This window comes from Melospiza georgiana, chromosome 23 (genome assembly GCF_028018845.1).
Source record: "Melospiza georgiana isolate bMelGeo1 chromosome 23, bMelGeo1.pri, whole genome shotgun sequence".
NCBI lineage: Eukaryota > Metazoa > Chordata > Aves > Passeriformes > Passerellidae > Melospiza > Melospiza georgiana.
Window position 1 is genome coordinate 5,777,106 of NC_080452.1, and position 25,121 is coordinate 5,802,226.

The 25,121-nt window shown below is 53.5% G+C and overlaps 1 protein-coding gene across 3 annotated transcripts in view; it reads left to right on the plus strand.

The window, feature by feature from the left end:
- Positions 1-207: 207 nt before the first annotated feature.
- The window catches only part of AHCYL1 (adenosylhomocysteinase like 1), a 33,148-nt gene continuing 8,234 nt past the window's right edge, over positions 208-25,121 (plus strand). For 2 of the 3 annotated variants that reach the window (XM_058039830.1, XM_058039831.1), the window contains exons 1-10: positions 208-450; positions 17,607-17,718; positions 18,085-18,228; positions 18,944-19,044; positions 20,146-20,248; positions 21,450-21,544; positions 22,299-22,405; positions 22,486-22,602; positions 22,744-22,807; positions 24,626-24,714. In XM_058039830.1, coding sequence (XP_057895813.1) covers positions 346-450; positions 17,607-17,718; positions 18,085-18,228; positions 18,944-19,044; positions 20,146-20,248; positions 21,450-21,544; positions 22,299-22,405; positions 22,486-22,602; positions 22,744-22,807; positions 24,626-24,714 — 1,037 coding nt within the window. In that variant the 5' untranslated portion in view covers positions 208-345. Of the gene's footprint in view, positions 451-3,824; positions 3,963-17,606; positions 17,719-18,084; positions 18,229-18,943; positions 19,045-20,145; positions 20,249-21,449; positions 21,545-22,298; positions 22,406-22,485; positions 22,603-22,743; positions 22,808-24,625; positions 24,715-25,121 lie in introns of those variants that run through there. The other variant, XM_058039832.1, reaches the window with a different exon arrangement.

Below are 25,121 nucleotides of genomic sequence, written 5' to 3' on the forward strand. Positions count from 1 at the left end.
CCCCACACCATAACCACGCCCCATCTGGCCCCGCCCCCTCAGCGCCCTCCCCTCCTTGTCCGCCAGGGGCCGCCCTGCCGCTCTCCCGCTCCCCGCTGCCTCAGCACCCCGGCGGGTGCGCGGTGACGCCACGGCGCAGTGACGTCGCGAGGCCCCGCCCCTGGCGCGGCGGCCGCAGACCCGCCGCAGGCAGCGCGCCGGCGGCAGCGCACCGAGCGTGAGGGACCGGCCGGGCCGAACCGAGCCAGAGCCGCCCGCGGTGCTCCCCCGTCCGCCCCGCCGTACCGTGCCCCCTTTCGTCCCGCCGGCGGCCGCGGCCCGCCCAGCGTTCACCGCCGCATCAGGATGTCGGTGCCGGAGCCCGCCGGCGGCGAGGAGAAGCAGGCCAAGGAGGTGGAGGACGCCGAGAAGTATTCCTTCATGGCCACCGTCACCAAGGCACCCAAGAAGGTAGCGAGGGGAGCGGGGGATCAGATCCGTGTTAGGGCGAGCAGCCCCCGGCTGTGGCGGGGGAGGACCCTCGGTTAGGGGGGAGGAAGCCCCCGGTTGCCGGCAGGAGCCCTCCGCTGCTGGGGAACAGCCTGTGCTGGGAGCAGGGAGCAGCTCCCGGCTGGGGGGGAGCACAGCCCGTGGTGCTGGGGGTGAACAGCTCGAGGTTCGGGGGGATCAGCCCGAGGTTTGGGGGGAGCACAGCCCGTGGTTCACGGGGAGCACAGCCCGTGGTTCTGGGGGAGCACAGCCCGTGGTGCTGGGGGAGCACAGCCCGTGGTGCTGGGGGAGCACAGCCCGTGGTGCTGGGGGAGCACAGCCCGTGGTTCTGGGGGAGCACAGCCCGTGGTTCTGGGGGTGAACAGGCCCTGGTTCTGGGGGAGCACAGGCCCTGGTTCAGGGGGTGAACAGCCCGTGGTTCTGGGAGCAGAACAGCCCCTGGTTCAGGGGAGCAGCTCCCGGCTGCGGGGTGAGAGCCCCCCCGGTCTGGGGCAGCAGTAGCCCCTGGTCGGGGGGCTCAGCCCCGGTTTGGGGGGGGATGCAGCCTCCGGTTCGGGCCGGGGAGAAGCCATCAGCTGGGGGGAGAAGCTCTTGGTTGTGGGGGAGCACGACCGTGACCCGGCTTTGGCCGCACAGGTGGGGATTGTGCTGGGAAAGCTGGAACTGGTCCAATGTGACGGTAACTGGGAAGTGGGGCTTGTCCCCATTCGGTGGCAGAGAGGGAGATTGGTACCCCCGAGGGGACTGGTGTGGGCCAGGGGGCTGCCGGCCTAGTTTGGGGTGGGATGGAAGGGCTTGGGTTCTAGGGTACAGCCCTGGCCTGCGTGGGGGTGAGGGGAGGAGCGGTACCTGCAGGGCAGGTTCTGGGGCGCTGGGGCCACAGCAGGGACCTTGGCTGTGGCATAGGAGTGCAGGGGGACAGGGTGACCCTGAGAAGGGGACAGGCAGGGTGGGCCCCTTGTGTGGGACTGTGGGGTGACAGGGCTTGGTGGTGGGGTGAAAGCAAGGGGGACCTGTTATATGGGAAGAGGCAAAAGCAGCAACCTGGAATCAGCTGTGGGTCACTCAGAAGGGTGGCCAAGAGATTTCAGAGTGTTGAGTTTTTTGGGGACAGAAGTTCTTTTGGAGGTGTGGGTGGGAGGTGTGAGCACCTTTGGGCTCAGGAAGAGGCTGCCCAGTCACCTCAGTCCCCCTCCATCCCTGAAGGCCTCCCAGGAGCTCTGAGCTCTCCAGTGCTGCTCCCACTGCCCTGTGGGCTGCTCAGATGGCACCAGGGTGGGTGAGCCCTGGTCCTGCCGCTGCAGCAGGTGCAGGACCCCAGCGACCTGGGGATTTGGCTCTGGGCTCAGTGCTGAACTCTCAGTGCTGTCAGGGAGGCAGAGCCACGTTCCAGGCCCTGCACAGATCTGTGCAGCTGAACATTGTGTTCCCCTCGGGGCTGCAGCCGCCTGGAAGTGGTGAATGCGAAGGCGGAGCAGTCACAGAGAATGGGAACATCCTCATTCTTTGGGGGGGATCTCTCCTGCCTGCTCTGGCCACGGGTGGGATTGGAGGGTGTCTGACCCTTGGGGAAGGTCAGCTGGATTTGAGGTGTCTCCCAGGGAGCAGGAGTTGGAGACTAGGCCCTGTTTATCTGGGCTGTGGACATGGCCTGGAGGAACAAGCAGAGGAATGTGGGGCTGGGATCTGCCTCTTCCAGCAGTGGCTCAGCACAGTTCCAGCTCAGGGATTGTTTTTACCTTTTCATAACCATCATCTCTGTCAGAGAGACCAGCACAAGGCTGCTCCAAGGGAACAGCAGGCTGCTAATCCCAAAGCATCCCATGGAACCAAAATAAAGGGGAATCCATCGAGCATCCTCAGAGGGAAGTTTGCTATCCTCTCAGGAGGATGAGATGTTGTATCCCCAGAATTTTCTGCTGCAGACTTGGCTGTGCAGCGTGAGGAGCCTTGGTTGGACTCGGTGGCTGCTGCTTTTCCTGGCTGGGTGAGGATATTGAAGGTGCCCAGAGCGACACACGACATTTGAGGCTGATAACATCAGAGATGGGGAGCGAGCTGAGCTGAGCTCAGGGAACAAATTGCTCCGGGCTCCTGTTTTCCTTGCCTGGCTAGTTCCTGCAAATAGTGCTGGGCAAAGGCAGAGGCCTTGGCAGGAGGATGAAAGACCAGGGAAGGGAGAATTGCTCTCCTGAGATAAGCTGTTGAGTGCCTCCAGCTCTGATGTCTCAGAACAGGATTGCAATTAAGCCATTAAAATGCCCTTCTGACTCCCTGCAAGTCAAAGTGGTTTTTGTGCCAGCTGCCCTGGACCTCCTGGCATGGTCAGAGGCCAGTGGAGATAGTGGAGAGAGATGATTTACCAGCATGGATGTGGGCAAGATAGTGCCGTGCTGCTGAGGCACGTCCTTCCTGGGTTTTCAAGCTCCTTGAACTTTGCTGATGCAGTTTGTGTGAGGTGTTTGGAGATGGGGAGGGTGGAATGTGGCCAAGTTCAGTGCAGGCTCTGTCTCTGTCTGTGAATGGATTTTTAGAGGATCCTTAACTTGTGCTGGAGCCTGGGGAAGGTGCCAGTGTGAGCCCACAGCATCCAGCCCAGGACCTGCAGGAGCCGCTTGGATGCAGCTGGAAGCATGTTGGACCCGTGGGGTCTCCTTGTTGGGGTCACCTGGAGCTGGGAGTCAGCCCCTGGCATTGCTGTTTCCTCTTGTCAGGGACTTGTTTAAGGTGAAAAAAGTGAAACAAGCAGGGGGTAAGAGATTAAGAGATTAAATATGATCAACTCCAGGCTGAAGTAGGAGCTGACTCAGTGCAGGTGAAAGGAGGAATAGGGACGTTTTCCCCGAGAGCTGGGATTCCCTGGCTCTGCCAGAGCTCCCTTTTCACTGCAGTTTGTGGTGTTTTGTCAGCATAATGACCCCAGTTTAGTCTGAGCAAGGTGGTTTCTTGGCCAGGAGTGCTTTGCAGGCAGAGGTGGGTGAAGCTGAGTTTTGCACCTTCTCCAGCCATGGCTGTGGTAGATTGGGAACGCTGAGGCTGGTGGCTTACCCAGTTTAGTGAACGTGGATGCGGAGATGATGGTGGCAGAGCTCAAGGGCAGGTTGTGCTCCTCCAGATCCCTGTGTGCCATCACTGCTGCATCTGGGCATCTGCTCCCCTGCCTCCCTGGAGACTGCAGGTGCCCTTGGCAGCCGTCGCCTTCCCCATCCACGTCAGCCGGGCGGCGGAGCCTGAAACTCCCAGCGAGCCAGGCTGGGGTGCCCTGGAGAGGGAAGGACGCAGTGAGGGGCACCGTGCTTGTGGCAGGGCAGGGTGCTGTCCCTGTCTGTGTCCTTGTCCCGCTGGCATCGCTGCCTGCTGGGCTCCTCCACACCTGGCTGCTGGCAGACAGACGGACGCTGCGGACAGATCTTTCTCCTGCAGCATTGCCGGGCTCTGAGATGGGCTGAAGGCTGCGGTGTGGCTCCGGGGAGGTGAGTGGGGTGGCAGCCCCGTGTCCCTGGAGCCGGTGTGGGTGTCGGGGCGGCGCTGAGCCCCTGCGGCTGCGGCTCGGGCGGGATCCCGCACAGCCCGTGGCGGGGAATGCTAATGCACAGCGCCGCAGCTTTGCGGTGGCAGCCAGCCGGCTGCTGCCTGCTGTGGGGGTGGCAGGGATGGAGCCGGGAGAAGCTGGGGAGAGGGGGATGGGGCCTGTGGGGAGCTGCTGCCCCTGGGGAGGGCTGGGTGTCCTCTCCAGAGCATCCTCTCTCCAGAGCATCCTCCCTGGTATTGCTGCACCGCTGACCTTGCTGCAGCTGCTGCATCCCTGCCCTGCAGAGCCCGTTCCCAAAGACCTGTTCCTGCCCCACTTTGCTCTGTCCTGACTTATCCCAGGTCCCTGCAGCTCTGCCAGGCTGGGTGAGACCTTCCCCTTGGGGCTGTCAGGGGGATGAGGCTGCCCTTGTTTGTCCTGACAGAGCTCCTGCAGCCATTGGTTTTTCCTGTCCCTTTAATTTAATTCCTTAGAGTGGCTGCTCATAAATCCTCTGTGCCTTTGTGAGCCTGTCTGGGGCCATGGCTACCACCTCCTGTCGTGCTGTTCTGCAGGCACCGTGCACCTGGCTCTCCTCATTCCTTTGCCCAGATCTTCAGTTCTTTGATTCCTTGCTCTGAGTTTTTCCTTCTCATCATGAGATGCCTGGGCTGGGATGAGCTCATCATCCTCTATGGATGTCCTGAGAGGGTTTGGCCTTCCCTGGGGTGCAGGAAAACCCTGATAGGTGGGGAAATAAAGCACAGGGATGTTTGGAGTGGAGATGAATTACCAGGACTTGGGGCAGCCAGGTCACTCCTGGTGTTATATGATAGAATCCTAATTTTTTTCTAAGTTGCTCTTGGGACCTTCCCGTTGTTTTGGTGTTTTGGAGGGTCTCCTTGATGTCCAGCGGGGAGGCTTGTGCCAGTGTCCCAGCACTGGGCAAGGCCAGAAGGCATTTAATTGAATTGTTGAACCAGAGAGGGGAAGAAAGGAGATTTTTGGGAGTTTGATGGTCACAAACCATCTTCAAAATGATGTGCCAGAACCTGTGGCTTTTGCTTTCCCCTTCCTGCATCCCTGAAGGAGGCTGGGGTTCCACTGTTATATCAGCCCTTTGGAGATGGGAGAAGAGTTGGATATTCATTCTTCCCAGTATTCTCTTGTCATATTTTAATGGTGTGGCGTGGAGACCACCCACCCTGGGACCCCCTTCCTATGTGAGCAGCCGGGTCTGGAGTGTGGGAAGAGAGCTGGAGCAGGAGCTCAGTGTTTTGTTTTGACCTTCTCTGACATGCCAGATTATCTTCTGCTGGGGACTGGCCTACCACAATACTTTCTCTGGGAACAGCTTTCTCTGTGTTTTCCAGCCTGTGCAAATGTTGGAATGAGTTCCTGTGCTCCCTCCCAGATGTTGAGGCTGGGATGTTTCACTCTGGAAATCAGGTTTTCAAGGGAGGTTGGAGTTAATCCTTTGTAAGTAGGGATCCTGTCTGTGTTGCTGCTCTGAGGAGTTGGTGGGTGCCTCGTCCCAGATTTTGGAGCAGGAAATGTGTGGAACCTCAGCACTCAGCCCGAGGGGTTTGCTTGTGCCTGGCTGTGGTTTTATCCCCAGGAGTTTCCTGGGGGTGACAGTCCATTTGCTGAGGGCTTGTTATGTTTCCTGCTGAGCCCTTTGATCAGAGCTGCTTATCTGGGGCCTCTGGCTCACCTTCACTCAGCACATGGTAGTGACGTTCCAGGTGACTGTCCTGGGACCTGCTGGTGGCCCCAAGGGCCCTCAGTGCCAGAACTTCACACAGAAGTTCAAGACTGGAAGAGACCTATAAGATCATCAAGTCCAGCCGATGTTCTAACTGTTCAACTAGATCATGGCAGCAAGTGTCACATCCAGTCTTTTTGAATTCTTCAAGGGATGATAACTCCACCACCTCACTGGGTAAATGATTCCAGTATCTGACCACTCTTTCTGTGAAATATTTCCTTCTTAATTCTAACTTACATCTCGCTTGACACAGCTTGAGACTGTGTCCTCTTGTTCTATCTGTTGTCGCCCGGAGAAAGAGGCCGACCCCCAGCTCACCACAGCCACCCTTCAGGAGAGACCGACCCCCAGCTCAGCACAGCCACCCTTCAGGAGAGACCGACCCCCAGCTCACCACAGCCACCCTTCAGGAAGTTGTAGAGAGCGATGAGGTCTCCCCTTAGTCTCCTTTTCTCCAGGCTGAACAACCCCAGCTTCCTCAGTCACTCTGAGGAAGACTCTGAGAAGAACTCGTGAGACTCTGTGAAACCAGGGGTTGAATCTGTAAGGGGCTGGGAGAAGAGTCAGGGAGCCCCACCAAGGAGGAGCATCATGGTGACACCTCAGCAGGTTGTGTGGAACCCCTTCCCACGGCACTGCATAATTCCAGGGGCTTGGGCACCCTGAGCAGTGCTGGAATCCACTCTGCCCACATCATCCCTGCAGGCTTCCCTGGCATGGTTAACCCTTGGGTGCTCTGGCACATCTTGGTTGATGGCCCAAAGGTCCAAAGAGGAAGCTGCTGGTTTGGAAATCACCCAGTTCCACCCCTGCCATTACACACCAGCAATCCCAGTGCTATTAATCAATTTTGGAAGCCCTCTCCACAGCCTTAGGTTAAATGCAGTGTTCTCTTGCAGGTCTGTGCCTTTCAGCACAGAAAATTTAAAATTCTCATTATCCAGGGCTCCAACAGTCAAGAGCACCTTCCACAATCCCAGGTTGCTCCAAGCCTGGACTTGGACACTTCTGGGATGGGGCAGGCACAGCTTCTCTGTGCCAGGACCTCCCTACTCTGACAGGGAGGAATTTGGGCTGGTTTTTTGGCAGCTGCTCTCCCCGTGGGTTCTGTGCCTCTCTGAGCCAGCAGGACGCGGAAGCTGAGGCCAGTCCTGCCTTTTGGAGCTGCCCTCATTGCCCTGTTGACTTGGGCTGCTTGGACTGTGAATTTTAATTACACTTTGGGATCAATACGGTGGCCTTGGTAACGAGCTTATTGCTGCTGCAGAATGTGTTTACTCCAGGTTGGTGACAGCCAAAGGCCCGAGGTGGCCGAGGACATGATGTTCCAGCTCCTTGAACAGGCTGCATTGGGAGTGGGGTGAGGCTCCTGCAGCCCTCAGAGCTGGGTGCAGCTTCCCCTTGGCTGCCCCCACAGAGCTGGAGCTGCCTGGCAGTGCCCGTTCCTGCCTGCCTGAGGAGCCAGGGTTTGGCTGGGAGCTGCTGGAGCTGTTTTATCTGTGTGCTGTGGGTGGAGGGGACCCCTCCTCTTGGCCTTCTTCAGTGAGAAAATTTGTGTGGCCTCGAAAAGGAGGCTCCTTGAGGCTTTGCCCTCCTGAAATTCATGTTTTAGTGTCCGCCTTCCAGATGAGGGTGAGGTTCAGCTGTGTCTGCTGTTTGCTGCCTCTCCTCCTTTCACCTCCCAACAGGGAGCTCTGGATTTCACATTCCTGCACTGTGGGGAGAGTTTTGCATCCAACCTGGGCATGTTTTGGAGCAAGGACATCTGGCTGATCCCTGTTGACCTTGGAGCTGTCAGCATCTTGCAGGCAGCACAGTGTCTCCTACAGTAACTAACCCCTTCTCCAAATATTCTCTGAGGTTGCCATCTCCACAAGGAAATCACTTTCATCCCTCCTGCTTCCCTTTGAAGAAAGGGACTTCATGGAATCAGCCCTGTCTGCAGGAAAAGGTGGGCCTTGCTCTGACACAAGTCTGATGTTTGTCCATCCTGGTGGTAATTCCTCAGACTCCTGAGCAGGGAGGAGCCAGTGCTGAAGGCTCAGGTTTCTCCTGCTTTGCATCAAAATCCAAGTAATTTCCAGGGCTGAAAAAAATCTATTGGTAAATGAGGAATGGGCAGCTCTAGTGGGAATAGCACTGTGAGAGGCTTTGGGAGTCAGGGCAGGGGGAGGATGGATTTCAACTTTTCCAGAACAAGCTGCTCCTGTTTCCATGCTGATCCTGAGGGGTGTTTTCCCTTAAAGCTGTGCCACAGGGCTGGAGGATCAGCTAAGGGTACCTGAGAATAGCTGGAGGCTCTCCTGAGTGGGATTTGCTGTTTTGGCTTTTGAAAGAGCAGTAGAAGTTTTGGAATGCTGAGATTCTCCAAGGCAGTTTGGGGGAGGAGTGCCCAGAGTGCCAAGGGGAATGATTCCTCCCCCAAATCACAGGGGCTACTTTAGAATTATGGAGCAGAGGTTTGGCCTTCTCAATTTGTTTTTTTTTTGTGGCAAGCCCTCCCTTCAGACCATGAGGTGTTGTTGAAGGAGCTATTTTTTGGACAGTGTTTCCAAGTGTTCCCTTGGTCTCATACAACTGTGCTTGGAGAGGCATTTTCTAATTAGTTTAAAAATTGATGCTAATTAAAGCTGATTCCCTCTCAGCTCTGACACACAAACACATTTCCATGGGTTTCCAGCTCTGCCAGCTGGCCTGTTGGAGGCCAGCAGTCCTCAGATTGCCCCATAAGCGGCTGGGAGTGATTTAACCCACACTCCTGGAATAGGGAATGGTTTGGGTTGGAAGGGTCCTTAAAATTCACCCAATTTCTCTCTCTGCTGTGGCTCCCAGCCCCATCCAACCTGGCCTTGGATGCTGCCAGGCATGGGGCAGCCACAGCTGCTCTGGGCACCCTGTGCCAGGGCCTGCCCACCCTCACAGGGAACAATTCCTTCCCAATATCCCATCCATCCCTGCCCTCTGGCAGTGGGAATCCACCCCCTTGTCCTTGCAAGGGATGACCTTGTGTTGCTTGTGCACTTCTTCCTGTGTGGTAACTCAAATTTGTTCTGATTTTCCTATTGCCCAGACATGTGCTGTGCCATAGGCTGGGTGGGCACTGGGGAGGAATGCAGAGGTGAGAAATCTGGGATGGCTTTAACCATTGCTGTTTGCCCATTGATGGGGATTATGGGGTTAACCTGTGAGGTATGACCCGAGTTCACTGCCCTGAGGGATCCCAGACATTGGACTTGTGCTGTTCCTGCCAGGAGGGAGATATCCCTGTGTGGTTCAGGAGGATATCCCCGTGTGTTTCTGGAGAATATCCCCGTGTGTTTCAGGTGGATATCCCGGTGTGTTTCAGGTGGATATCCCGGTGTGTTTCAGGTGGATATCCCTGTGTGGTTCAGGAGCATATCCCTGTGTGTTTCTGGAAAATATCCCGGTGTGTTTCAGGAGCTATCCCGGTGTGTTTCTGGAAAATATCCCTGTGTGTTTGAGGAGCTATCCCTGTGTGTTTGAGGAGCTATCCCTGTGTGTTTCTGGGAAATATCCCTGTGTGTTTCAGGTGGATATCCCTGTGTGTTTCAGGAGCTATCCCCGTGTGTTTCAGGTGGATATCCCGGTGTGTTTCAGGTGGATATCCCGGTGTGTTTCAGGTGGATATCCCGGTGTGTTTCAGGAGCTATCCCTGTGTGTTTCAGGTGGATATCCCTGTGTGTTTCAGGTGATATCCCACTCCATCAAAGCCAGGCCCAAGCCTTTGCCTCAATTCCTGCAGTCCAAGGGCTAGTTGCCTCCTTATCTGGTGAGGAGTTTTCCCTCTGCTCCTGCTGGAGCACACCTTTGACCTCCAGGTGTTTATGAGGCAGATTTATCCCCAGTTACTATTTAACACTCAAAATGACATTTCTTTTATTGAGTCCTTCCTTCCGTTTATTTTTCCTTTAACTGACATTTACAGTGATTCCCACCATGACTGAAATCTTGTGGTGATTTCCAGCCTAGTAACCTTTGGAATGGGTCTCTTTCTTTCCTGGTGTTTCTTTTTCTCTGCTGAGTTTTGAGATTCATGTGGAAGTCCTTAATTCTCCTCTTGGACTCACAGAAACTTGGTTTGGTTTTTTTCCCCTCAGTGCTTTACCCAACCAGCCTTTCCCTGGCAGAGGAAAATGGATGTTGAGATCAGGGCTTGGCTGGTTTGTTTTGTCAGAACCTCAGTGCCCTTTTACTTCTTCACTGGGAACAGTGTAAAGGTTTCCAGGTGGAGATTTGGCTGGGATTCCTGCTTGGGGAGTTGGTGGGGAGAGTGCCAGGCAGGTCTGTGCCTCTGGGAGAACAGCCTGCCCTGTGAGCCCTCTGGGAGTGAGAAATACAGATCCAGGAGCACCAAAATCCACGTGGCTCTGCCTCCATGCACAGAGCAGCACCTTCAGGAAGCTCTTCCAGCTGTGATATCTGAATGGAGCACTTGGGGTTTCTTATCAAAGTTGGGGGAACCACCAGGAGAAAGTTCTCCTCTTGCCAAGGCTACACCTGGGGCAGAAGCAGGTCCTTTTTCCTTTTTCCACTTCCAGCTCTCACAGGTGTTCAGGCTGTGGAGGATCAGGAGATGCTTGCTGAGCAGCTCTCCTGCTCTTCCAGCCTGCCCTGTGAGCCCTCTGGGAGTGAGAAATACAGATCCAGGAGCACCAAATTCCCCATGGCTCTGCCTCCATGCACAGAGCAGCACCCTCAGGAAGCTCTTCCACCTGTGATGTCTGAATGGAGCACTTGGGGTTTCTTCTCAAAACTGGGGAAACCACCAGAACAAAGTTCTCCTCCTGTAAAAGCCACACCTGGAATAGAAACAAGTCCTTTTTCCTGAGGGTTGTTTCACTTCCAGCTCTCACAGAGCCCTTGGTGCTCAAGCTGTGAAGGACCAGGAGATGCTTGCTGAGCAGCTCTCCTGCTCTTCCAGCAGGAATGGTGGGGTGAAGCACTGCTGGGGAAAATCCCCCGCCTTCACCTGGCCATGGGCTCTAGTGGGGTTTTTTTTGCTGCTGGCAGGATTTGAACTGGGAATCTGGTGATTCCTCCATGGCTTGGCCGTAGCCTGCTGTGAATTCATGCAGCCCTTTGCCATCCAGGTTTGCACTGGCGTGTGTGACCAGAGCTTGGAGGTGGGAAAATGGGATGGTTTGATCCACCTCCAAACCCTCTCCTCCCCAGTGCTTTGGGGATGAGTTGTCAGGGTGAGAGTCTTTCTGGTCCTGATTCCCCATCCCTCTTCTCCAAGCACCTTGTTTTTCCTTCCCTTCCATCCTTAAGTAGTGCTGTGATCCAGAAATACCCTTCCAGGCTGGATAACCTCCCAGGAAAAGAACCCTAAAACCATCCCTGTGTGCCTTGCTGATTCCCACCCCAAAAATCCATGTCCTGTGTCACTATAGGACACAAAAAAACACAAGCTCACACTGCTGTTCTGAAGGTGAAGAAAAGGGAAGTTTATTTTCTGACTCCAACATTTATAGTTTTCTAAAAGTGACAGCAGATTGGAGGGTGGCAGTGCCACCTCTCCAATGACACTGGTCAAACCAACAGTGCATCAACTCTCTCTTCTTCTATAAAGAAATGCAAAACAATGAGTTATTTACAGAAAGTGTGTGAAAAAGTTCACTACAAGAATGTCAACATCAGAAAGCTTAGAAAATCTTAAAAAACCAGGGTGACAGTCCTGTTGGGCTGTGGAGCAGGATCTGTGTCCCCTGTTCCCAGGCTCATGTCTAGACACTGTGCTGTGGGAACAGGGGCTGGCTCTCCCAGCCTGGTGGCAGAGCAGAGGGGGCCTGGGGACAGGGCAGCCAAGTCCTCTAAACAAACCCAGTGCCCTGGCATGGCCACGGTGGGCACGGTGCCAGCTGCAGGGGCCAGCACAGGGACACACACTGGGAGCACTGGGAACCTGCAGCTGGTGGCTTTGGGATGGCCTCAGGGATGCAAACGTGGCAATTGCTCTTTTCTCCCAGTCAGAAAACTCAGAGTCCTCTCTAGGGAGGCTGTGAGAACAGCATGGGACAGTTCTGTCCCTTCTCTGAGGAGGGGGCTCAAGCAAAGCTGCTCCTCTCTTCTCTTTGACATGGAATGAAGGTGAACACTGATTATCTGACTGGTGGTGCTGAAGGGCCTCATTCCCTGGGATGCCTCTGCCCTCCCTGGATGCTGAGTTGCTTCTGCAAATCATTGGATTAGAACAACTTGTCCTTTAGAAATGCCTGACCCAGCTCCTCCTCAGGAACGACCAGCAGCTCTCTGTCCTTCTGCACATAAGGGATCCTTGGAGACTGAAACCTGAAGGTGCCCATCTCCAGGTGGGCAAAACCCAGCCCTGCTCCGAGCTGCTGCTCCTGTCTCGTGTGGGAGCAGGGATGGTGAGGAGGAGGATGCTTGTTTGAGCTGTGAAACATTCCTTGTCTGGCTGAATTTCCAGCAGTGACAAAGAAATGATGAACTTAAGAGACAGGTCACGTCAGGGCTGCCTTGGCAGCATGGGCATCCAGCAGTGCCCTCCCAGCCTCTGCCAGGGAGTTTTTGTTTGGGAGAGCATACAAAATAAGGGGAACTGGCTGCACTGAGTAGTGCTGATCCCTGCTGCTGGTTTGCTGCAGCCCAAGGAAGGGTCCCAGCACTCTGGATGCTTCCAGGCTTTCTCCTGGGAGGACAGAAGTGGGTTGCAGAGACTCTTCTGCTTTAGAGGTGCTTGTGTGGCTGTAGGAACGTGCTCTGCTCCCATTTTGCTGTTCCTCCCTGGGCAACTGTGCTGTGTCCTCACATCCACGGATGTCACACTCAGAGGTCTGGAGGGTTTTAGATGGTTCATTGCTTCCTGCTTATCTTAAGTGATGTGTGGAGCCTGCTTCTGTCCTCGCTCCACTTATCCAGGACAGAATTGGCTGGGAGGACACTTTTCCCATGGTTGTGGATGTGCTGATGCTCACATTGTCCCTAATAATAAATAATAATAATAAAAGGATTGCTGAAGCAAACTTGGGGGTGCTAGGAATGGAGCCTGGAGCTGCTTCCCAGCCTGTGTCCTTTCCCCTGTGGAGCCTGTGCATTGATGAGCCATGTCAGCTGTGAGTTGGTGGATGCTTTCCAAAATCTCTGTTCCTTCCACAATCTGCTCCTGCTCTCCCCCAAGGCTGCATGGGATGCAGTCAGGGATGTGTAGCACAACAAAGGAACTTAAATGACCTCTCTGGAGCTGTTCTGGGAATGGAAGAAGTGTTAAAATGGAAAGTGGGATTGTCCTGTGTGAGAGGGACATGCTGGGCTCATCCTGGAGCCAGGGAGTGGAATTTTCTGACTCTGTCACTGCTCTCCTTGCTGACCACTGGGAAGGTGCTTGGAGTCAGCCATGGAGGATGGCACACCCTGCAGTCATGAGCTGCCTGTTTGGTGAGGTGGTACCAATCCAGACCTGCAATCTGTTTGTCCTCCCTGTGTCGTAATAATTAAACAAACGAGGCTGTGTGTGCTGGGGACACTTGAGCTGCTGGGCTTGGTGCTGCCCCACCAATGCTCTCGGTGGATTTTTCCTTATGCCCTGGAGAGAAGCTTGTTCAGGCTAGTCTTCAGCTTCCTGGTGGTTTGGGATGTGTGGCCAGATAGGGTGGACAGTGCTCCCTCAGCTCCAGCCCTGGAAAGGGTGGTTTGAGGTGAATATGAGTGGGTGTTGTTGGGAAATGTCAGATCTGTCTGGGAATGGCAGTGGATATCCCAAAGGGAATCCACAGTTCTCCCAAAGGGAAAAAATGTCCTCCTGGCTTGGCTGGTGTCACTGGGAGCAGGCAGTGCCCAGCAATGCTCTGGAAGAACTTGGCAGGAGATGGTGGATCCTGCTGTTTTCCTGCAGAACATATCCCAAAATCCCTGCTGTTCTGAGTGAGGAACTGCTCGTTTGGCCCCTTAGATCTGCAGCCCCTTCTCCTTTTGCAGGCAGTGATGCTGAAAACCCCTGGCTTCATTCCTATGCAGAGAAGTGGGTGCTGTCTTGTTTTCCCTCCTTGACCACAAATTTCTGGGATGAAAAAATATTTTCCTTGCACTTAAACCTTTGTGCTCCACCCGCTTGGAAAAGCTGCTTCCAGCAGGATGAAATTTGGGATACAATTCATCACCGTGCTCTTGAGAGCTGGACAGCCCCAATCCTGCTGAGCCAGGGAGCACTAAAACCCACAGCCCCCCAGCTGGGAATGCTGTTCATTGCAGCTCCCATGACAGGCAGAGGGATTAGGAGATTTTCTCTGTCTCCTTAATGCAGCTCGAGCTGGGCACGTGGAGGGCACTGGTCACGCACCTCTGCTCCGGTTCCTGCCCCAGCTCCTGTGCTGCCCCTCGTGCTGCAGACACAGAGGAGATCCCCTGGGCAAGGAGGGCTTGGATGCTGCCATGGTTCCTCAGGTTTGGGTGCTCTTCGTGGTGTTTGATGATAATTTTAGCCAGGACAGATTTTGCTAAGCTGGGGAGTTCAGCTGAGCCCTGGTAAAGCCACGGCGGGGATTACTGGGGGTAATTCAGCACTTGGTTTGCTTAGCACTTGCTTTTTCTCTCCCCTTGCATTCAATCCCCTCATTCCCGTGTTTCTAAACCTGTTGTTTCTCTTGCAGGGTGGGGTTGTGCCTCAGAGCTGGCTCAGCACTTGCAGCTGGAGCCCTGAAGGGGAGGTGGATTGTGTGGGATGTTGTGGGACTGGGCAGTGCAGCATCCCTCTGTCCCATCCTCTCTTTTCCACTTCCACTCTTTTCCTTTCCATCCCAAATGAACTTTGCTCCTTGAGACCATGCAGGCAGCACATTTCCCTGAAGGGAATTGCCTCTATCCCATCCTCTTCTTTTCCACTGCACACATTTCCCTGAAGGGAATTGCCTCTATCCCATCCTCTTCTTTTCCACTGCACACATTTCCCTGAAGGGAATTGCCTCTATCCCATCCTCTCATTTCCACTGCACACATTTCCCTGAAGGGAATTGCCTCTATCCCAACCTTTCTTTTCCACTGCACACATTTCCCTGAAGGGAATTGCCCTGTCCCAGAGCACACACATCTGGATGCTGCAGGCCAGGACAGACCTGCACCCTGGGCTGGAGCACTGTGCTTTTGTTTTTTCCCCCTCCTGGGTCACCTCTTCCCTGGAAACCTTTCCCTGAGATACAGAAAATTCCTCAGCTAACACTTTAAGCTGTTTTAATGCCAGCAGCTGTTTTATGAGGAATGTTTTTTTTTATACCCTCTGGTTTGATGAGCTGCCAGAGGAAGAGTTTGATGTGAAGGCATGGAAATCTTGTGTCCTGAAATTGCTGATGCTTTTTCTTCCTTGGAAGTGCCCACGAGCAATACACTGGTGTGGAAGTAGCACAAGCCTATCCCAGGCTGTGTGGGGAAGTTTGTTCCCAGGAATAGACCTTGAACAAATTCCAGCCACACCACTCCTTGTTGGGAATCCTGCCAGCTCCTGCCACACACCCTGAGCACAATATTGGTACCTGCCTGGAAGTGCTTTTATCCCAGAACCAACTTCCCTGTGGGGATGGGGTTGTGTGGCCTCTGCATCCTCCCTCTGCTCTCCCATGGGGATGGAGGTTTCAATGCCCTCCAGGTCCTCCCTCTGATTTCTCATGGGGGTGAGGGTTGTGGTCTCCTCTGCATCCTCCCTCTGCTCTCTTCTGTGGGGATAGGGTTGGGATGCCCTCAGGATCCTGTCCTTTGCATCCTCTCTCTGCTCTCCTGTGGGGATGGAGGTTTGAATGTCCTCCAGATCTCCCCTCTGATTTCCCATGGGGATGAGGGTTGTGGTGTCCTCTGCATCCTCCCTCTGCTCTCCTGTGGGATAGGGTCAGGATGGCCTCAGGATCCTGCCCTCTGCATCCTCCCTCTGCTCTCCTGTGGGATAGGGTCGGGATGCCCTCTGCATCCTCCCTCTGTTCCCCCATGGGGATGGAGGTTTTAATGTCCTCCAGATCTCCCCTCTGATTTCCCATGGGGATGAGGGTTGTGGTCTCCTCTGCATCCTCCCTCTGTTCCCCCATGGGGATAGGGTTGGGATGCCCTCTGGATCCTGCCCTCCTCATCCTCCCTCTGCACTCCTGTGGGATAGGGTTGGGATGCCCTCTGGATCCTGCTCTTTGCATCCTCCCTCTGTTCCCCCATGGGGATGGAGATTGTGGTGCCCTCAACCTGCCTCTGCGCCAAATGACCTCAACCAATTGCAAAACCAAACCTTCTATCTCCATTTATCCTTCCTATTCCTTCCACTAATACAAATTAAAGTAGTTTACATCAGAATCCAGCTGGACTCTGCTGGGAGGCCTGGTTGGGGAAACAGGTACTGGCCTGTGGTGTGTCCAGGATGGAGGAGCTGCCCGGAAACCTTGCAGCAGCAGCACCTGCAGGAATGCCTGGGGTGCTTAGCTGGGTGTGGTGATGGATCTGATCTGTGCCAGTCAGTTCCTGGAAGGGATGCTGGGCTCCCACATCATCCCTCCTGCCCTCCCTTGGAGTCAGCCATGGGTTTCATGCCCCCTTGTCCCTTCCTGAGTGGAATACCATGCTGGTTTTGGCCCATCTCCTGGGATTCTGTAGGATTGTGGCAACGTTTTCCAGCCCAAAAATCTGTCCTGGTGCTGCAGGCACCCCAGCTCCAGGCTGTGCAGATTCCTCCTTTCTGGAACGGATCATTTCAACTAAATACTTTCATTCTTCTCCCCTCTGAAGGCTGTTTGCTGCATCAAAGCTTTCAGGGAGCTTTTGGGATGGCTGTGGCACTGCAAGCCCCTCCTTGTGGCTGCTCTGGGCTGTCTCTTTCCATCATCTTGATTTCTCTAGGACTCCTCTCAAGGTCTCCTGGGTCTCGGGGATGCTTTGTTAATCCCACTCCGTGCCATGACGTCTCATCCCTGTTAAATGGCAAAATTAAATCCTGCAGTGACATGATCTGAGGGAAGGGGCCGTGCTGGGGTTCTTTGTCAGGGTTTCCTGCATGGCAGCAGGGAGGGGGCTGCAGGCTGGGCTTGCTGCTGCTTTCCCTGATTCCCTTTCATCCCTGTTGCCTTGCCCTGGCAGGAGCAGCAGTAAGGCTCACTCGGGGTGAGCGCAGCAGCTGAGCAGTTTTGGGTTATTTTTCCTTTCTTTTTGGCCCAACACAGTTAAATTTGATGATCTGGTGGAAGGTGCTGGAGCTTTGAGTTGCCTCTGGCTGAGAGAGGTGGCTGTTTTGGGGGTTCTCTTCCAATGGAAACATCTTGTCCTGCAGAGGAGGCTGAAAGCCAATGCAATGTCAACTTCTTTTTGTTGAAATGTTCTCTCTTGCTGAGGTTTTTTTCCTGTGCTTTTAGTGTCAGTTTTGGAAGTATGTGCAGTGTTTTTAACCTGTGGGATGCTCTGATCCTGGGGAAGAGCCTGGAATCACCAGGGGTCTGTTGGGACCACCCCAGCTTTCTTGCTGCTGCATTTTTGGGCAGAAATCTGCTGGGATTGCTTGGGGCAGGGGCTGTGGGAGCAAGGGCTCTGCCTCCACTTGAGATGTGGGTTGTACAAGGAGTAATTCCTGAAGGAGCCTTAGGGAGCTGGCAAGGGATTAAAGGGGATGTTTCAGGGAGCTCTTTTTATCTTCAGGTGTGTCAAACTTGCAGGGTGACAAAAACCTGGTGGCAGCTTTTCAGGCAGAGGAAGGGATTTAATTTTCGGCATCTTTAGCCTTCTATTTGGTGATGTTAATTTTTGTGGACTGAAGAGATCTGTGGCTCCCTGTAGCTTGGGGAGGTGCCATGCCCTGAGGATCACACATCCTGATTTAGCATTTCTTTCCTTTGCTCCCAGCAAATCCAGTTTGCAGATGACATGCAGGAGTTCACCAAATTCCCGACCAAGACGGGCCGTCGGTCCCTGTCCCGCTCCATCTCCCAGTCTTCCACTGACAGCTACAGCTCTGGTAGGTGCCAGCTCCTTGTCCTTGTGTGTTCCTCTCAAAAACCCAGCGTGGGTGCTGCACTGAATGTGCTGCTCACACCCTGAGGCAGGATTTGTGCTGCTGTTTGTACTTGGGTGCTAAGGGAATGATTCCAGCCGTTCCCAAATCAAATCATTGATTGATTGCCAGTTGATAATTGTTACCTCTGGGCTGTTCTAGAGAAAAAGAGTGCAAAATTCCTTCAGGGCATTGGCTTTCCTTAGGAGCTTGGTAGTTTGAGCCATGAGTGAAAGCTGGGAAGGGAAACAGAGCAGAAACCTGAAGGGTAGGAGGTTCCTGGGTTCATAAGGCCTGGCATAACACTCATTCATTGCTCTTTTGGTTTAGCTGCCTCGTACACAGACAGCTCTGATGATGAGGTGTCCCCCCGAGAGAAGCAGCAAACCAACTCCAAGGGCAGCAGCAATTTCTGTGTGAAGAACATCAAACAGGCCGAGTTCGGGCGCCGCGAGATTGAGATCGCTGAGCAAGGTACAGAGTGGAGGGTGGGGATTCTGGGCCTGGGGCAGGTTCTGGACACCAGGAGCTGAGGAATGGCGATTCCCACTCCTGCTGCAGCCTTGGATGTCCTGTTTCCTTCCCCCAAAATCTGTTAGGGAAGAGTGAGATGTGCCAGCAAATGTTGATGCTGTGTCCCACCCCTTTTCTAGCAGGAGCAGAGCTCTTGCAGGGTTTAATGTTTTGTTGGCTTTGGATGGACAAGGATTTTGTAACACTTTCAGAGATATCAAAGCTGAAAATCCCACCCCTTCCTGTGGGGGTGGTAGGAAGCTGAATTACCATTGTCAGTGGGGTGATTGGGTAACTCTCCTTTTAGAAGGGGAAGATAATCCAGACACATCTAGAGCAGCTCTTCTGAGATGTGGCAGCTCTGTTTTCAGGTTCAGGTGCTTCACCTGCTGCCACAGGGCTGGTGACTGTCCTTAGGAGCCTTCCCCAGGCAGTGCCAGTCCCAGACTCCTCCTTGCCTCTCTCCTTGTCCCTTGGTCAAGTGACAAATGACACTGATGTTTTGGTCCCATTTTGCACAGACCTGCCAGGCCAGGGATGAGGAGTTTTCTCCCTACCTGTGTAACAGCTTCAGCAGAAATTTTGGGGCTGGAGGAGGCCCTGAAAGGAGGGGAGCTGTGGCAGAGAGGGGACCCTGCAGACTGAACCAACATTAAAACCTCTCTTCCTTTTGCAGACATGTCTGCTCTGATTTCGCTCAGGAAACGAGCCCAGGGGGAGAAGCCTTTGGCTGGAGCTAAAATTGTGGGCTGTACCCACATCACAGCACAGACTGCAGTGAGTGGCTGCTTATCTGGGGGGCCTGGGCTGGGACATCAGCTTTTCCATGGGGAACAAAGTTCTTTATCTCTTTGAATGGGAGAAGGCACGTTCAGTAGAACCTGGGTGTGTTTTGGAAAGGATGTGCTGGTGGCATTTGGTTCCTGTGCCCATCACTGCTGTCCAGGGTCAGGGGCACCCTGGGAGTCTGCTCTCGTGCCAGGGTCATCCCCTGACCTCCAGGGCACCCTTGACCCCTGGGACAGCCCTGACCTCTGGGTTATCCCTGACCCCCAAGGCACTGCTGGTGCCTGGGTTATCCCTGTCCCCTGGGGCACCCCTGGCATCCTGGGGCACCCCTGACCCCCAGGATGTCCCTGTCCCCTGGGTTATCCCAACCCCCAGGCCACCCCTGATCCCTGGGGCACCCCTGACCCCCTGGGGCACTGCTGGCTCCTGGGCCACCCCTGACCCCCAGGACATCCCTGACCCCTGGGACACCTCGAGCCTTGGAACACACCTGATCCCCAGGACACCCCTGATCCTTGGAACACCCCTGACCTTCAGGACAACCTGGATCCCTGGAACACCCCTGATCTGCGGGGCACCCCTGAGCCCCAGGTTATCCCTGATCCCTGGAACACTCCTGATCCCAGGGGCACCCCTGACTCCTGGCCCTAACCCCTGGCCCTCCGGACAGCTCTGACCCCTGGATTATCCCTGTCCCCCTGGGGCACCCCTGACCCCTGGAACACCCTGGACACCCCTGATCCCTGGAACACCCTGGACACCCCTGACCCCTGGAACACCCTGGACACCCCTGATCCCTGGAACACCCCTGATCCCTGGAACACCCTGGACACCCCTGATCCCTGGAACACCCCTGACCCCCAGGACACCCCTGACCCCTGGAACACCCCTGACCCCTGGAACACCCTGGGGCACTCCTGATCCCTAGGACACCCCTGATCCCTGGAACACCCCGGACACCCCCGAGCCCCAGGACACCCCTGACCCCCAGGACACCCCTGATCCCTGGAACACCCCAGACACCCCCGAGCCCTGGAACACCCCTGTCCCCCGGGTTAACCCTGACCCGGCCCACCCGCTGTCGCGCAGGTGCTGATCGAGACGCTGTGTGCCCTGGGGGCGCAGTGCCGCTGGTCCGCCTGCAACATCTACTCCACCCAGAACGAGGTGGCCGCGGCCCTGGCAGAGGCTGGTGAGTGCAGCTGGGCCAGAGCCCCGCGGCCCCTCCGGCCTCCCTGGCCTCACCCGGGGGAACCTTCCAGGGAAATTCAGTTGTAGATATATCATTTTATATTTATATAAATATATTTATATCAATGTTTATGTTTCTGTATGAAATATTTATATTAAAATAGAACAAATATTTCTAGGTTTTATTCTGTATTTATGAAAATTTTGTATTTACTATAATATATAATAATAATTATATTGAAATTATAAAATTAAAATTTATATTTAGGGATATTTATACTATATAGAAATATAAATAAATATTTTAATAATATATATTATGGATAAATATATACAATTATATTGAAATTATAAAATTAAAATTTATATTTAGGGATATTTATACTATATAGAAATATAAATAAATATTTTAATGATATATATTATAGATAAATATATAAAATTATATTGAAATTATAAAATTAAAATTTATATTTAGGGATATTTATACTATATAGAAATATAAATAAATATTTTAATGATATATATTATGGATAAATATATACAATTATATTGAAATTATAAAATTAAAATTTATATTTAGGAATATTTATACTATATAGAAATATAAATAAATATTTTAATAATATATATTATAGATAAATATATACATTCACATAAAATATACAGGATAATATGAATACATGTATAGATATTTATAAAGGGCTTATAGATATATTTTGTATAGAGTATAAATAAAATATAAACAAAATAAATAGGAATAAATACAAAATTATAAAAACATAACATATATTTTTATTTTGTATTTAACCGTATTTTAATTCTATTTTATTTATTTTTATACTGTTTAGAATTAAACAGTTGATAGTAGTATTACTACATTAATTAGTGCTAATAGTAGTATTACTACAATAATAACTACTACAAGTTATTGTTAGTTAGTACTATTGTTTTCTTATTATTTATTATTATTTCTTTGGTTTTTTGGCTGTTATTTTTAAATTTTGTATTTCTGTTTGAGGAAATTAGTATTTTGGGGGAATCTCTTCTAGGGAGGGATGGGCGGCTCTGATCCTGCTGTGGCAGTGATGTGATCTCTGCATGCTCCCCTGGCTCTCGTGTCCGTGTGTTTCTGGAGCTGGCCAAGCAGGAGAGAGCTCTGCCACACCCAGCAAACCCCAGGGATGCTCCTGTTCTTGCAGGTGTTGCTGTGTTTGCCTGGAAAGGGGAGTCAGAGGATGATTTCTGGTGGTGCATTGACCGCTGTGTTAACGTAGATGGCTGGCAGGCAAACATGGTAAGGAGCCTTCTCCTGCCCTTCCTCTTCCTCCCTTCCACCCTGGGGCTGTTCCTGGGAGCCTGCTGACCTCGAAATGGCCTTTAACCCCCATTAAAGTGGGGCTCTTGGAGAGCAGCAGCTGGAGATGAGCTGGGAGCAGCCATGGGAATGGCAGGAGCTGCAGAGATGATGTCCTGAGCTGGCACATCCCAATGGCAAGGGAACAGTTCCTGGTGCAGCTGCCATGAGCCAAGAAATGGGACCTGTTTCCCCTGCAGGAGCTGCCCCAGCCACTCCTCTCTCTGCCATCTGCCCTCTCCCTCCCAAAGCTGGGAAAGACCCTTCATAGTGGGGACCTTTCCCTTGTCAAAGCTGATGTCCCTCCTTGGTGCATGGTCTGTGGTCACCAGTGATGTGTCCATGGGCCGTGACACCTCTCACAGCCTGTCCTCTCTGTTTGCTTTCTGGGCATCAATGTGGTGTCCTGAGCCCAGCCTGGTTACTTTGTGCTGCCTGTGGTCACCTTCCCAGGCTGGAAATCCTGTCAGGATCCAACGGTCCACACAGGGTTAAGGAATCTGTGTTTAGAGGAGACCCCAAGTTGCAGGCACCTGGGGAACCTGGGAGTCCTGGTCTCCAGGTCTCTGCCCAGACAGCCCCTCCAGCAGTGCCTGAAGATGCTTCTCCAAATCATTTTCCCCATCCTGTCCTCAGCCAGTGCATTTCCCAGTGGGAGGCCTGACTGCTCCCTGTTCTTCCTTGCCTGTTCCAGATCCTGGATGATGGTGGGGACCTGACCCATTGGGTTTATAAGAAATACCCCAGCGTGTTCAAGAAGATCCGAGGGATTGTGGAGGAGAGTGTGACAGGAGTGCACAGGTGGGAGCTTTGGGAAGGCAGAGCCAGAGCTCTCAGGGAGTTGCTGCTGTCTGCTCTGACCTGCCTCTGCCCTCTCCCAGGCTGTACCAGCTCTCCAAGGCTGGGAAGCTCTGTGTCCCAGCCATGAATGTGAATGACTCTGTCACCAAGCAGAAGTTTGATAACCTCTATTGCTGCCGGGAATCCATCCTGGATGGGTGAGTCCGGCTCTTTTCCCCATGAGACTTCCACAGGGTGGGTTTGGCTCTGGCTGCTTCATAAGCAGAGATCAGGCTCTGCTGCTTTGACCTGGGTTTGGGCTTGACTGATCCCAACACAGGTCTCTCTCTGTCCCCCAGCCTGAAGAGGACCACGGATGTGATGTTTGGAGGGAAGCAAGTGGTGGTTTGTGGTTATGGGGAGGTGAGTTCTGTGAGCTGTGCTGGCCTCCCCCAAGCTCAGCATCCTGCAATTCCCTGTGCAAAGGCCACTTGCCCTTGCTATGAGGAGTAGATCCAACCTGGGGAGCAATAACCAGGGAAATGTTGCTGGGAGGATGGAGATCAGGGATCAGATTTCCCAGTTTGCTGCAGATGAACTGGGCTGCACAGCTGACAGTTGCTGGGAACACTGGCCTGGGTTATAACTACCCACGGGTGCTCCCATCTGCTGTCCCTGGCCCAGGTTCAGCATCCAGCCTGGCTGTCACTGAGCAGGGCAGGCAGCTTCTCCCTGGGAATAATACTCTGGCAGAGGGAAATTGTATCATGAACTTGCAACTGATTCTACCCTGGAAGAGCTGGAGCTGGGAGCTGCCACCTTCCCTCCATCTGTGCACATTGTGTGGGTGTTTATCTTCCAGCACTGTGCAGGGACTGGCAGGAGCTGCAAAGGCTCTTCCCAGCAGGAATTTGCTCCCTAATTCATTTAGGCACCAGTGGAGTACAGCTTTGCTTGACCAAGAGACTGTGCTGGCTCTCAGTGAGTGCTCTGGGCTGGTGCCTGGTTCTCCAGGCAGGAGTTGTGCTGGGTGTTGCTGTCTCCAGGGTCTGTCCTAAGCTTCACTGGACTTCAGTCAGATTCTCTGACTCTTCTTCACAACAGGAGAGTCAGAGAATCCCAGACTTCAACCCATATTTGGGTTGGAAGGGAACTTCAAACTCATCCAGTTCCACCCCCTGCCATGGACAGGGACACTTTCCACTAGACCAAGTTGCTCCAAGCCCCACTCAACCTTGAAATCTTCAGGGATGAGGAGCCACAGCTTTTCTGAAGTGTTCCATCCAGTGCCTCACCACCCTCACAGGGAAGAATTCCTTCCCACTATCCCATCTAACCTTGCCCTCTGGCAGTGGGAAGCCATTCCTCCTTGCCCTGTCACTCTGTCCTTTGTCCAAAGTCCCTCTTCAGCTCTCCAGAAGCCCCTTTAGATACTGGAAGGGGCTCTTAAGGTTTTGCTGCAGCCTGCTGTCCTGCAGGCTGAGCACCCTTAGCTCCCCCAGCCTGTTCACCATGAATGGTTTCCCCTTTGGGTGTGAGTTGAGTCCAGCTGTGTTCAGTAGACCTGAGGTCTGAGCTGGGTGATAAGTGAGGATTGCTCTGGAAATGTTTTTGGTCCACAAAATGGGGCTGAGTAGAATCTGTGCAGCAGAGCCAGGTGTTGCTGTGGGTTGGTGATGTGGAGAGCTGGGCTCTGTTTTTATTTTCCACTGAGGAGAGGGAGCAAGTCCAAGATGCTGTTGCAGGAACCCTGTGTCCCCTATGCTGATATGGGCAGCATGGGATGGAGGATGTGCCCCCTGAGGAGTGCAGGATGGCTCTGAAATCCTGCAGCTTGAAGGCAAGGGGCAGTGTGTGCTCCTCTAGGCTGCTTGGAGAAAGGCTCCTGCAATGCTGGGGCTGCACAAGCTGTGAGAGTTGGGTTGGGAAAGCTCCTGTCATGGGTATTTCCAGCTGGGGCAGCCACAGCTTCTCTGGACAACCTGTACCAGGGCCTCACCACTCCCACAGGGGAGAATTCCTTCCCAATATCCTGTCTAATCCTGCCCTCTGGCAGTGGGAGGCTGCTGGCCTCGGAGGGGGAACTGGGCTTGTGGCAGTTGTGCCACTCACCAGGTACATCCTGAGCTGCTCCTGGCATTGGGCAAGTGGGTAAGATGAGGATCTTCCAGCCTGCTTAGGGCAGGGACTGTGGCACTGGTGTGTCTGTGTCCTGCCTCACTGCTCCTTCTGCCTTGGCAGGTTGGCAAGGGATGCTGTGCTGCCCTGAAAGCCCTGGGAGCCATCGTGTACGTCACCGAGATCGACCCCATCTGCGCTCTCCAGGCCTGGTAAGGTGCTCCCATCTGCTCAGGAGTCTCTCTCTCTCTCTCTCTCTCTCTGCTATTCCAAACCCTGCCAGAGGCTGGAGTGAAGCCAGGGATCTGTGGTGCATTTTGGAGAGCATGCACCTTGTTGGGGTGTGATAGGAAAGGGCTTGGGCAGCTTTCAGGGATGGGATACTGGGTAGGTGTTCACTGGCTGGTTTGGGGAGGCTGCTCAGGCCTCTATGCCACACATTCCTGGCTCATCCAACATTTCCAAGAGTGGGATGGACACCCCAACTGTTGCACAGCTCTCCCTTGTGGCACTGGTGTCCCTGGAGGGGTAGAGGAGAGTCTGGGCTGCTGCCAGAGCAGTTTGGAGCTGCTGAGATCCCTCATGGCCTGGGGCAGAGAAGGAACAAGCTTCTCCTCCT